We start from the raw sequence: 15,024 nt of genomic DNA on the forward strand, positions 1-15,024 counted from the left end.
ACAACGATGATGGAGCCTAGCATTGAACTAACATACATCGTTTAACTAACATCTGAAGTACGACCGTTTCCTGAAATCTTTACCATAGTAGAAACAGTTTGATTTTTGATGATTTGAGCAATTGTGGTCTGAAGGTTTTTCCAGGTGTGTTCGGCAGGAGTTACAGTATACCAAACTTTAGGAGCGAAATAAAGCTCTCGGTGTATTGAATATATTCATATTGTAATAATCACCATAAATTATTAAAAAATAAATAAGTAAATAATAAAAAAATAAATGATTTACTACTACTACTAATGCTAATAATAATAATAATAATAATAATAATAACAACAACAACAACAATACACAATACTTACTGGTAAAAAAACAACAACAACAACAACAAAAAAAACTGTGTCGGCTCCTGCCAAAGCTCTCAGGGGAAAAAATATTGTAATGATATGATGTTATGGTGATCTGTTCAATATTAACAGCCATCTAATTAGACAAGAGTAAATTTACACTGTGCGAATTAATCAGCTGGCTAATTTGACATTGTCACCTGGCATTACACAATTATTTTTTATTCTGGTCATCTCATGTAAAACTACACAGCAATATAAATATTTATATTTGTTACATACTGTACAGTACTTGTTCAGTACAGTTGCGTTGTAGCACATAACTAATCACAACGTTGACTCGTTTTCAAAGTTAAACAACGTTTAACCTAAAACAACCTTGTTTTATAGTTGATTTTTGGCCATTCAACCGAAACCGACAAAAACGTTGATTCAACATCCCTTTTGCTCTCTGGAGACTTTACAAAACTATGTTAGACTTCAGGGAGACACAAAAAGGTTGAAAGGATAATAATGCTTCCAAAACCTACCTTGACATGAACACGATGTTGTCCCTGTCCTGTCGTTACAGTTTCCAGGCGTTAGTAAGAGCAGTCTATCTTAGCAGAACACAACACAGCTTTAAAATCTGTAATTTATGCAACAAAATGTCGGTGACTTTTTACTTTCGATTTCAGCTTGAAGCTCGTCAGCGACCCCACCCTGTGCACACAGCAATAAAGACTGCGGTAAAGTTAGTTTTATGTTTGACATTCGTGAGAGATTCGGAATTCAGGACTTTCTCGCCCTTAATCTAAATGTAGATTCATCAATGTAACTGTGGTTTCTTGCTATAATGAGGGAACACAACAACAAAGAAAGTTTTTACCGAAGATTGTATGTTTTACATCATATTTAACAAAAATACAGCCACAATGAGAGCGCTCTCACCCCGTTTCTTTTTCCAACGGTGTGCTTTTTATTGATATTTTATACAACTTTATTAGTCTAATAAATGCATTAAACCCAGTTATCAATGAATGTAATAGTCTCAAATCAACTTTGTCATGTACATATATATCATCCTTACATATTACAAAGCTTTTTTAATGATTCATTTAATTTATTTTATTATAAATTTCCTTACATTCCTTACCTTGTAGGCTTATTTTTTAATTAGTTGGTTCACTTATGTCACACCTTACTTGCAGGTAGTTATGCCTCAAAAGGTAGTGGGTTGTAGAAAAAAATGATGGCAACTGCAGTAGCACATCCAGTACAAGTGATTTTATTGGTAAAAGGTGCAAAAAATTGCAAAATATCAAAAGAAAAAGAAAACAAATATAAACAAAACAAATTCTATTTACAAAAATCTACACAAGGAATATATATTTTCCTTAAATTTGTAACATTGGTTCGTACGTCAACAGACCATAGCATACATCAACCATCCTCAACAAACATGAAAATGAGGCCTTAAATAGGCCACCACTGGTCTACCCAACCCAACCAAAACCAAAGTATTTTTCCACTGCAGAGGGATACAATTATATACAAACAAACAATAAATCAAATAAACACAGAATGGAACAACAAAATATTCAAAATAGTCATAAAATAAACATAAACACAAGGAAAGGAAAGAATAATTAAAATCTTTTAAACACCAAAGAACCCCCTCAACATGGTATGGCCCAAAATGGGGCCCAGTGAGCATTTAAGGGCAGCTAGGACTGAGGTTGGGCCTTTTGCCAGACCAGGAGGAGAGTGAAGCACAGGTGGGTGTGAATATTGTACCGGCAGCTATTTAAAGAGAAATGTATCTCCAATTATCATAATTTAACTGTAAAATGTGAGAAATGTTTCAAGCTAGCAAAACAAACTTTTAAAGGGGCAATTAGTATTAACTGAAAAAAATAGCTGAGTAAATGTGTATGCACTGAGAAAGTAGAGTAGAGATAGAACAGGACTGAAAACTAATTTGTTTGTTCTGTCACACGTAGTTTAGGTTAAATTAACTGTCAAATAAATGCATTAAACGAAATTATCATTAGAAGTAATCATTTCAAATCAATTTTGTCATGTACAGCTTTATGTTCCTTTCATGTTACAAGGTTTATTTTTTTTAATCAGTTCATTTATTTTATATTTAATTTCTTTTCAAATAAATGCAAACTCAATCATCTTTAGAAGTATTCAATTTAAATTAACCTTATCATGTACAGAAATATATTACCTACATGTTATAAGACTTTTTAAATTGGTCAGTTCACTAATTTTAACTATGAAACAAATGCTTTAAACTCAATCATTAGAAGTATTCAATTCAAATCAACTTTATCATGTACAGATATATATTCCTTACATGTTACAAGGCTTAATTTTTTAGTTGGTTAATTGTCAAATAAATGCATTAAACTCTATCATTAAAAGTAATAATTTCAAATCAACTTTATCATGTACAGATATATATTCCTTACATGTTACAAGGCTTATTTTTTAAATTAGTCGATATATGTGTACTATATACAGATATAGTAATTACATGTTAAAAGAATATAAAAAATAAAGCGGTATATTACAAATGAAAAGGTGCTGATGAGATTACATTAAAAATAATAGCCAGGAGTGAATTTCCTGAAAGATTCTTGGCACCACGACGATTCCTAGATGTTCAAGCGAGCTTCACAATGAGCAAATAAATGATAAAAACGGAAAAAGTTAAAACACAAAAAAAGTACTTATATTTATTTGACTATAAAATGTATTATCAAATAAAGAAACTAACATAAATTTGGTTTCAAAATATTACATCTAATGATAGTTTATAAGTTTAATGCATTTATTTAACTTTAAAACTTATTTTAATATAAATAAACTTACTAATTAAAAAAATAGCCTTGTAACATGTAAGAAATATATATCTGTACTTGACAAAGTTGATTTGTGATTGTTACTTCTAACAATGGTTGAGTTTAATGCATTTATTTTATAATTTAATATAAAATAAATGAACCAACTAATTACAAAAGTAAGCCTTTAACATGTAAGAAATATATAGGTGTACTTGACAAAGTTGATTTGAAATAATCACTTCTAACAATCATTGAGTTTAATGCATCCAGTATGTAAATACATTTTGCCAAAAGCCAATGGAAAAGCTGTTAATGGCAACAGACTAAACTCAGTTATTATAAGTTGGTTTAACTCAAAGATTTCCATTTGGATGTATATAATAGTTGTGCCAACTCGTTAAAATTAAGTATGTCTGCCTTAACAGACATGCATTACAACTTAATGCAACTTAAATTCACTGTTTTTACACAACTCTAGCAAATCAAGTTGAGCTAACTCATTTACAACAATTAAAGTAAAATTAATAGGCTGTTGTTATAAAAACTTCCTATCAAACATCAACTAAATCATTTATAAAGTTACACTAACTCAAATCAAACACTTAAAACAAACACTTTTTTAAGAGCAGCTATAAATGCAAGAAGGAAACAAATAATTTGAGTTTGACTTTATCAGCATAAGTGATGCCAAGTTTCTGTAATATTTAAGTTATGTTAACTCAATTAGTTCCGTAAGAAATGCAGTTAGGTTTTACAGTGTACTGTAATTTTTTAAAGCTTTCTTACATTAGCATTGCCATCTTTCTCCTGAGCATAGTCACCTGGAATCAACTTCAGTCTAATGGCCTTCACAGATGAGCCTGACAGTTGATTTTATTTGTTCTGGGACCAGTTTTTTGTCTACTTTGGCATCCACAACGCTGGTGGCCTACTTTCTAAGCAGCTGCTTTCACATTGAGTGGCTGAGGTCATTATAGTTTATGCAGCCTAGTAAGGTGACATGCTAATCCACAAGGGATATTTCAGCCACATGGGCTGCCCTCAGAGGGTTACACTCAACTCAGGTGCAAAATATGGAAGTAGAAGGTAAATAAATGTATAAGAAATAAACATACTACAATTAACTCTGTGATCTCTAGAATTAACTAGAATTCAAGTTCTAATTTGGTAAAGTATAAATCATCATTTAAAGGGAAAATCTTACAATATGTCTCTACATTTGCAGCCAACAGTTAAAAATGGATGACTTTCACCTGGATTCTTCTCTGGAACAGAAGATAAGCAATGTGCAGCTAGATGGTCTTGCTAAGAAGAATGAGGTGAATACTCCTTTACATTTTAATGTGATCCTTCTCGGGAAAACAGGTGCTGGAAAAAGCGCCACAGGAAACACCATACTGGGGAAGAAAGCTTTTGAATCTAAAAGAAGTTCTAACTCTACAACTCAAGAGGTTCAGATGGAGAGAGTGATTTTTGATGGAGTGACTCTGGATGTGTACGACACTCCAGGACTCTTTGATCCAGAAAAAAACAATAAAGAAATTATACAGATATGTCAGCCTCTTTTCCAGTTAAACCCATCAGTCCCCCTGGTGTTCCTGCTGGTGATAAAGGCAGACAGGTTCACTCCAGAAGAGAAGAAAACTGTTGAGCTGATTGAGAGAATGGTACCAGACTGGCTCCTTCAGAACACCTGGATCCTCTTCACCAGAGGAGATGAGCTGGAGAGTGATGGGGTCACTATAGAAGAGTTCATAGAAGAAACAGAAGAGCTGAAGAGAGTGGTACAAAGATTTAACAACAGAAAACACGTCTTCAACAACGGAAAACACAATCCTGATCAAGTGACACAACTGATGGAGAACATTAAAAAGAGTCCACTAAATATGGGTAATTGTATTCTGTCAATATGTTACTGTAAATATTTGTTTGTGCAATTATTTGAGGCAGTACCAATCCTAATGTGACCAGAACCATACATGTATTATTGTAGTAACAGCCTCGGCTGGTTAACTAATATTTGTATTTTTGCACCCTCAGCTCCAGAAAGGCTGCCTCTGACAACTCCAGCTCACCCAGAGAAAGATCCTGCCGAGAGAAGAATTGTGCTGCTGGGAAAGACTGGAGGAGGGAAGAGTGCTGCAGGAAACACCATCCTGGGAGAGACCAGATTCATATCTGAGTTCAGTTCATCTTCTGTTACAGCTCAGTGTGAGATGGAGGAGGCAGTGGTAGCAGGGAGGAGAGTGTGTGTGGTGGACACTCCGGGATTATTTGATACATATATGTCTCCTGAGGATCTGGCTGTAGAGATAGGCAGGAGTGTTTATCTGTCCAGTCCAGGACCTCATGCATTCCTTTATGTTCAGCCCATTAATATCAGATTCACACAGCAGGAGGAAGAGGTGGTTGATAAATTAGAGCAGCTATTTGGAGAAGAGATGAGAAAATACACCATCATTCTCTTCACACACAGAGATCAGCTAGAGGGAGAAAGTGTGGAGAAACTGATTAGAGAAAACAAGTCTCTCAGCGGGCTGATAGAACAGTGTGGAGGATATCATGTGTTTAATAATCTGGAGAAGATAGACAGAATGGTGGAGAGGAACGGAGGGAGCTGCTACTCTAATGAGATGTTTGAGGAGGCAGAAAGATGCAGAATAGAAGAGGATGCAAGACAACAGTGGGAGAAGGATGCAAGACAAGAGGAAATAGAGAGAGTAAAGAAGGAGACAGAGGAGAGAATAAGGGAGGAAATTGAGCGTTTAAAGGCAAAACCACTCGAGAATGCACAGAGAAAAAATGGAGAAGAGAAAGCAAAGAGTGAAAGGAAGAGTGGATTTTGGACATTTCTAAATAATTATTGGAAGCATTTGCTAGTAGGTACTGGATTTGTAGTTGGAGGTGCACTTGGATGTTTAATAGGATTGTTTGGAGGGGCTACTGGTGCAGCTGTAGGGACATGTGCGGGAGCAGTTGTAGGGGCAGCACTAGGGTCAAAGTTAGCATAAGTGAAAACACAAAAAAGAAAAGTCTAAAGCATTGCATCCTTAATTTTTGTTTTCGGAATTCCTTTTAATGTTCACATAATCAGTTACCTTTAATTTACCATGTACTTTATCTTTTATTTTTAATTTACCATGTAATTTATCTTTTATTTTTAATTTACCATGTAATTTATCTTTTATTTTTAATTTACCATGTACTTTATCTTTTATTTTTAATTTACCATGTAATTTATCTTTTATTTTTAATTTACCATGTACATAATCAGTTACCTTTAATTTACCATGTCATTTATCTTTTATTTTTAATTTACCATGTACATAATCAGTTACCTTTAATTTACCATGTACATAATCAGTTACCTTTAATATACCATGTACATAATCAGTTACCTTTAATTTACCATGTACATAATCAGTTACCTTTAATATACCATGTACATAATCAGTTAACTTTAATTTACCATGTACATAATCAGTTACCTTTAATATACCATGTACATAATCAGTTACCTTTAATTTACCATGTACATAATCAGTTACCTTTAATATACCATGTACATAATCAGTTACCTTTAATTTACCATGTACATAATCAGTTACCTTTAATATACCATGTACATAATCAGTTAACTTTAATTTACCATGTACATAATCAGTTAACTTTAATTTACCATGTACATAATCAGTTACCTTTAATATACCATGTACATAATCAGTTACCTTTAATTTACCATGTACATAATCGGTTACCTTTAATTTAACATGTACATAATCGGTTACCTTTAATTTACCATGTACATAATCAGTTACCTTTAATATACCATGTACATAATCAGTTACCTTTAATATACCATGTACATAATCAGTTACCTTTAATTTACCATGTCATTTATATTTTATTTTTAATTTAACATGTACATAATCAGTTACCTTTAATTTACCATGTACATAATCAGTTACCTTTAATTTACCATGTACATAATCAGTTACCTTTAATTTACCATGTACATAATCAGTTAACTTTAATTTACCATGTACTTTATCTTTTATTTTTAATTTACCATGTACATAATCAGTTACCTTTAATTTACAATGTACCTTATAATTTGTGTAATTTACCATCTACATGATCAATTACCTTTTATTAACCATGTATCTTATAATTTACATTCTGTGATTTTGTACATTTGAAATGCTATCTTTTTTTTGTTTTTTAGTTTTAATGTGTGTGTATGGGTGTGTGCTATCAATACATTGCTAAACAATTTATGTTGCAAGTGTTCACCCTCTGTTCAGGTATGACCTTTATCTCACACAAGTCAAATCAATGTTTTGTGCTGCTGTAAAGTAAATAAAATTTATTGTTTATAGTGTTCTTCATAATGGTAACCAGCATGACCAAAATGTGGTGGACTGTGATTTTTATTTCTAGTGTTAATGATTAAACAAGAAGAAAGAGACAGAGTGAGTGAAAATGTTATCCATGGGAGAGTTCCTAGAACACAAAAAAACAGAAAAATCAGACATCAAACTCAGTGGACGGGCCTAATTGGTTAGATTGTATTTTAGATACAAGAACTACATGTCTAGTTGGGATGGTAAGTGTGGGCAAAATTGATTTTTTTTTTATCCTGATATATAATGTTTAACACTATAATACATAGGCTGCACAAATGTAACAACTGACTGTTGTTCTTTTACCTTTTGACACACAAACAAATTATTTAAAGAATTAATAATTATTAGTCCTAAGGAGCCTACACATTTAATACTCTACTACTCTACTTTAAGAATTACTCATATATCCTGTATGTTTCTGCATAGTCTTGCTTCTCCTAACCTGTTTTTTCATCAGTTTAGTCCTGATTAGTTCAGTTCATTTCAGTCCTTTTCACATTTCCTCTCTTTCCAGCACCACCATCTCTTCTACCCTTCTACACCACTTTTTTTCTGAAAACAATTTTAGGGCAGTTCCCAGGGTTAAGAAGCTGCTTTAAACTACCAGCATAAAGTATTGTACTTAATTCTGAATATCCACAACATCCAGCTTCTAGCTAACTAGTTGGCTAAATGGATTGTTGGTCATTATAGCTGACAGTAAGTCTTGCAATCCTAAACACAATTTGATACACAATTTGATAATGAAATAGTTATTGGCTGATCAGACACATCAGGGCAAGTTAAACATTACATATATCCTTTTCTCACACCTTGACTACCTATCTAGCAAATTCTAAAGTTAATTGTAATTTTAAAGCTAACTGAGTGTCACAAACTGTATTATATTAATCACACAGTGGGTTTAATCTGTGTGTTTTTAGTCGGAGACAAGTCTTTTTAACCAGCTATCAGAACAATATCATCACAGTTTACATGGTTAGCTACCGTTACCTTTCTTTTACAAAAATTGCCATACTGTATAGCCATATTTGTTTTAATGTCAGCGAGCTGCAACCTGCTGCCTGAACTCAAAAAAGAGCATGCATACATCTCCCCCTTGCCTTGAAGTAGCAAGGCGACTGGGTGTCGGATTACCATTTCAGACACCCATTTTATAAAAACTACAGAAAACATTTCTCCCAAATTCCAAATAAAAGTATTGTCATTAAGAGCATTTATTTTCAGAAAATGAGAAATGACTGAAATAACAAAAAAGATGCAGAGCTTTCAGACCTCAAATAATGCAAAGAAAACAAGGTCATATTTAAAAAGTTTTAAGAATTCAGAAATCAATATTTGGTGGAATAACCCTGGTTTTTAATCACAGTTTTCATGCATCTTGGCATGTTCTCCTCCACCAGTCTTACACACTGCTTTTGGATAACTTTGTGCCACTCCGGGTGCAAATTCTAGCAGTTCAGCTTGGTTTGATGGCTTATGATCAGCCATCTTCCTCTTTATTATATTCCAGAGGTTTTCAATTTGGTAAAATCAAAGACACACCATTTTTAAGTGGTCTCTAATTTTTCCAGAGCTTTATTTTAAATCACTGATAAATTCTGATTAAAAAAAACATGTTCAGTTTATAACATTTGACTCAATAATGCAAAAAAAGATTATTTATATATTTTTTATGGCTACAGCTAATGCTCACTCCTCCACAGTGAGGGGAGGTGGGGGGTGGTTTCCCACTAGCACAGTGACACTCCTCTGTGCTCCACAAAACCAGCAAGCTGATTGGCTGTTTCTCCTGAAAGGCAGAACTTTATCCTTGAACCGGCATCATGATTGGTGTTAGAGATTTCCCATTCACTCAGCAGTCAGTGAGTCTCTTTAAAACGCGAAATCCCCCATATTGGTGCGTGTATTGCTTTGAACAAAAAATCATGTGACCGATACAGGAAGTGTATCGTTTCAATGTGCAAACTGTATCGACATGTCGCGGATTTGTTGGATGGAGTTTTGCTATTGCTTTTGGATTTTGTATTTTTGCTTTTCCTCACGGATCATGGATCGAATCATCTGGAATCATTTTGATCTTTTGACACCAAATAAGGTATTTTTCTCCTTTGGACATGTTTTACTGTTATTTTCTTTTTTTATTACATATGTTTGTGCTCTTACCTGTATTCAGATAAATTAACTTTCTTACAAGCTTCATCAAGCTTTCTTACATCAACAAGAGCACTTCATCAATGCTGAGGCATTATAGAGCTTGGCATGGCAATGAAGAATTGGCAGATACTGGTCTGAGTACCCCAGGTGAGTAAAAATTCTCAAATAAAATTAAAATGTTTAAATTTAAAATTGTTTATCACACACAAAAGGTTTTGTGTAACTATGTTATATTGTTTGTAAACTTTATTACTTTAATAAGGCAAAAAACACAAAACATATCCACACCTTACTTGCACTTAGATATTTATGCACACCATCTTCATCTGTACCCTGTAAAAGAGTTTTTTCTCAGGCAGGAGAACTTGTATCTAAAAGGAGAAATCACATTGGAGCTAAGACACTTCAAAAACTTTTGTTCCTCAATAAAAACACAGAAATAAATGCATTTTGTCATTTTTTGTCTTTTATTTTATATTATTTAACACTTTCATTAATGAGAATCTATACATAAGTTGCACATTTTAGCTGAATTTTATTAGACAAATTTGCTATATTTTACAGAGTTAGTTTAGCACTTACACAAGATTTTAAGCAAATTTTAGACTCTTAACAACAACTGAACTCAAACAAATTGAGCAAATTAAATTATAAAATGATGATATCATATTTTCAGTAAACAAATGTCGATGTAACGCGGGATGAGACGGGAGGCGGACGTTTAAGCGGGTAAGACATAACTTTAATGAATAATAAACAAACAAATAAACAAATAGGGGAATGACGAATATAAATATATGTACATAATAGAGTTGCACGGTGTACCGAAGGTTCGATTCTTTTTCGATACTACGTCATCACAAACGATTCGGTTCTTTAGCGTTCGATGCTTTCGATACTGTATATAGCCCAGTCACTAGCTTCAAATGAGTCAAATTAGTAGGCGCGATTTGATTCAGTTCATAAGAAAACTGATTCACACCGCAGCAGTCGGTGTGGCAGGATTCAGATAAACTTAGTGTTCTGAACAAATGAATCGATTCACGCGCAAGCCAGCAGAGCAGCAGCGAGTGTAGAATGGCGACGGCTAAAATAACAGATGTCTCTCGTCCGCGACTTGTGGACAAAACGGGCGCGAGGAGTGAAGTGTGGGAAAATAGTCTGAGATGTAGGCATCTTTTTTTTATTTCTATTTTTATTTGTAAATAAAATAACGAAAACTGAAAGTGAAACTAAACTACTTTATTTATTAGCGATGTTTTCACTCCCGCAGTTGTACAGCGGGGGGTGTTGTGCCGATTCTGTCCGCGAAGCGGGAGTAGGATTCAGTAGCGGATTCGGCACAAGCGCGGCGGCACCTCGTGGCGGTGTTAGTTGTAAGCGCTCGCGCTAGCCGCAAAATACGACAGAAAACACTGAGGGAGCTGCTGACTTATGTGTGGGACTAGAATATGAGCACGAGGAGATAAAAGAGAACCTTTACCTGTGAGTAGCTCTCACCAGAACACGCAAATCTCTCTCTCTCTCACTCTCGCTGTGTCTCTTTCTCTGTGTCTCTCTCTGTCTCTGTCTCTCGCACGTGAACGCCTCCTCGTTTGACCTGCAGCACTGTGTTTAGCTGTTCTTAAAAATCATTTTAATTAAATAATAGTTCTATGCTTCTATGTTACAGTGTTATTTAACATAATTCTGATCATATTTCGCTCATTCATTTAGCAGACAAGCACCCTGATCTCTACAAAGAGCTGAGAAGTCGACAGGTTAGTGGAGTTAGTCAAGATACACTCTGTCTGTAGCTTTACTAAGATTTACTAGTGACTGCCAATAAATCACGTTAACACGGAGAGGAGTGTGCAGGAGTTTTGTTTTGGACCCGTGGTTTTCTCTATTTCTCCATTATCCCATTGGCTGTGAAACATGAACTCAAGATGTTCACGTTTTCACGTTTCCATCGCAAATCTGTGGTCAGGCACGTAGCCTGCTTGATCGTTACACTGAACATGGGCTTATTAAAAACGGTAAACGGTTGATTAATAAAACGGAGCAGTGAGTGTTAAAATGAACATAACATTGTAATGTTCTTCTGTCTCTTTATTTTCCTTATTCAGAACTTAACTTCTGCCCGCCCGTCAGGTTCACATAGTCAGGCTACCATTACCTCTGGTTTTAGTTTGTTTTTAGGAAGTGTTTAGATAATTATGTTATAGTTAAGGTTATAATAATGAAACTTGTTTTTTGTTCAAATGTTTCATTTTAGAATAAAAACGTTTGCACCGATTGTTCAGTGTTCAATCCAGTTCAGTCAAAAATAAACATTTTATGTTCAGATATTTTTATTGTTTTTTTTTCTTCCAAGTATCGTTTTGGTATCGAGAATCGTGATACTACAGTTGGTATCGGTATCGAACAACCCTAGTACATAAACAAACAAACAGAGAGCTAAGCTAAACAGATAACAAAGAAACAGGGCTAGGGATATATACAGGGATAAATACAGGAATATATACAAAACAAAGAAATAACGTGACTAGGAAATAAACGTAAATGTAAATAAGAAATAAACAAGGAAACCAACCAGAGAAATAAACAGAGAATAACTACTAAACAAAGAACTGTGGAACGTGGCGATAACTACAAGAAAAGTGGCAAGACAAAACAACAGGGGAAGGTGCAAAGACCGACAGCAAACATTAACAAAGTGAGACTATTTATAGCAACATGAAACACAGAACACCTGGGAAGGGGCGGAGTTACAAATTAGACACACGTAATGGAAAATAACAGTGGAAACACCGGGGAAACAGAGGGAAACCTGGCGAGGGCGTACCAGACGATTAAATATTTCACAAGTTGATGTGTTTTCAGGATGCTTTTCCAACTTATTTTTATTTTGTTTACCTGCAATGATGTTATAACTACTGTAGGGGGTCACTATTGAGTGACCAACACAGTGTCAACACAGTGTCAATACAGTGTCGACACAGTTTGTGTAGTGTGTCGATACACTCCTTGAGGTATCATCTTCCCATCACTACTTAAAACAGTCTAAAATATGCTAGTTTGATAAACACACGCAGCAGTGAGTGGGAATACAGGAGAAAATGACTTACATTTGTACAGAAACTCCCTCGCAGTGGCGGCTCCGTCCGCCATGCTTTTAAATCTGAGCGCTGGAACACTGAGCTGGTGACATGCATCATGGGATTGCCTTTGCCGTGAAGGATACATCTGACGCTGTCTTCAGCTGCATAGGTAGGCAGCACATGCTCCCTTCCGAATGGGACAGTCCTTTTCTCGGGAGCGCGCCTATGCTGCCTGTAAATGCTGCCTAGTTGGGCAGCTCCCTTCAGATTGGACCGCAGCTATAGTTACACACAGAAGTGGGTAGTCCAGGTCCAGAAAGTAAAAATCCAAAATTTGTTGTTCCTAGCGCTTTTAACTCCTGTCTGATGAAATCAGTGATGGTATAGTTACTTTGAAAAAGTAATCAGATTACTGATTACTCCTTTAAAAAGTAACTTAGTTACTTTATGGATTACTTGATTTTAAAAGTAACTAAGTTACTTTACAAGTTACTTTATTAGTTACTTTAAGCAGCTGCAGACACCACCTCCCATCGCCTTAACATAAAAAATTATAACCAGTTTTGCCAATACTCCCTTTATTGGAAAATGCATTTTTAACAGCAACAATGTATCTCTAGACATTTAAAGTTGAACTATTTCCTGAAAAAAAATAAGTTTTTTATAAAAATAAAAGACAATTTCTCTTTAATTAACTTACTAAAAAAAAAAATGTTTTTTCTTGATTTTCCTTAACATAAATACTTGTTTTTATAAAAAATCTAAAATAAAGAAAGTGTTTCCTGACCTGAAATATTTAACACTATAAATGAACATTGAATCTGTTGTTCTCTGCAGGGCAGCAAGGAGTGGTTTTACAAAACAAAACCGTGTATATGGTCTTAAGATGGAAATAAAAAATTTATATCCATCAAAATCGGACATTGGCAGTCAGATTTTTTAAAATGCGACATTCTAGGCACAAATTGGATTTTCAATATCAGACCAAAGTTATTCATTTTTAAGAACAGTTAAACTTTACAAATGTGTGGATTAAATGGCTAATACAACAACAGGATATGAAAACCGTTTTATTGAAATGTTAAATAATGTGCTTACCTTGTTTTCAAAGCGGTATATTCACAAAATAAAATTAATCCAACAGTACTTAATGCAATAACGGGAACTCCATTAACTTCACAACATTTCTCCCAAATTACAAATAAAAATATTGTCATTTAGAGCATTTAGTTGAAGAACATGGGAAATGGCTGAAATAACACAAAAGAAACAGAGCTTTCAGACCTCGAATAATTCAAATAAGTCCAGAAATCAATATTTGGTGGAGTAACCCTGGTTTTTAAATCACAGTTTTCATGCATCTTGGCATGTTCTCCTCCACCAGTCTTACACACTGCTTTTGCATGATTGTATGTCACTCCTGGTGCAAAAATTAAAGCAGTTCAGCTTGGTTTGATGGCTTGTGATCATCCATCTTCCTCTTGATTATATTCCAGAGGTTTTCAGTTTAGTAAAATCAAAGAAACTCATAATTTTTAAGTGATCTCTTATTTTTTCCAGAGATGGATGTATATATATATATCCCGATCGCTAATATATATATATATATTGTTACGGCCAGCTCCTTCCCACAAAATGCAACATAAAAAGAGGGGAGGCAATACCAGATTCAATAATCAAATAATATAATTTATTTAATAAAAATAAGTCTAGGGGAATCAAAAATAAGGAAGAAAGTAACCAAAATGGATCAAGTTCAGCATATAAATGTGTGTGGTAACAAAAATTAAAGAAACCAAAAATGAGGCCTAACAGGCTCCACACACAAAGAAGTTCACAAGGTCAAATATATATAATATATAATCTATTTTTATTTTATATATACAGTACACTTATGTACTACATAAATAGGGGAAAATCCACCTGCATGTAAGCTACTTTTTCCATCAGGAAGTAAAAAGCACAAGAAAATAAATACAACCATCAACAATTTGTCTCTTTTGTCATAAAATGTTTACTTTATTGTAATCACGACTGAAACAAGACATTTCTTCTGTGTCTACAACTGATAAAACAGCGTGTTTACAGAGTAACAGTTAGCACTGTTAGCCCTCACCACAAAACAAGCACAGCATGAAATAATATTAAAACAAAAACACAGAATCAGTAAAAGCTTTTACAAGCCCCAGACTAAAATGTA

The 15,024-nt window shown here is 34.2% G+C and overlaps 1 protein-coding gene across 1 annotated transcript; it reads left to right on the forward strand.

Moving 5' to 3' along the window:
- Positions 1–4,416: 4,416 nt before the first annotated feature.
- On the forward strand, positions 4,417–7,488 carry LOC125799298 (GTPase IMAP family member 9-like). The gene is made up of 3 exons (XM_049475682.1): positions 4,417–5,068; positions 5,219–5,949; positions 7,483–7,488. The coding sequence occupies exons 1-3, from the start codon at positions 4,417–4,419 to the stop codon at positions 7,486–7,488; spliced, it is 1,389 nt and encodes a 462-aa protein (XP_049331639.1).
- Positions 7,489–15,024: the final 7,536 nt, after the last annotated feature.

The sequence above is a fragment of the Astyanax mexicanus genome, chromosome 3 (assembly GCF_023375975.1).
Source record: "Astyanax mexicanus isolate ESR-SI-001 chromosome 3, AstMex3_surface, whole genome shotgun sequence".
NCBI lineage: Eukaryota > Metazoa > Chordata > Actinopteri > Characiformes > Acestrorhamphidae > Astyanax > Astyanax mexicanus.

Excerpts from the sequence above, each read along its gene's own strand:
- LOC125799298 (XM_049475682.1), top strand. The coding sequence starts at position 4,417 with ATGGATGACTTTCACCTGGATTCTTCTCTGGAACAGAAGATAAGCAAT. Across the intron at positions 5,069-5,218 it reads AAAGAGTCCACTAAATATGG|CTCCAGAAAGGCTGCCTCTG; the intron begins GTAATTGTATTC and ends TTGCACCCTCAG.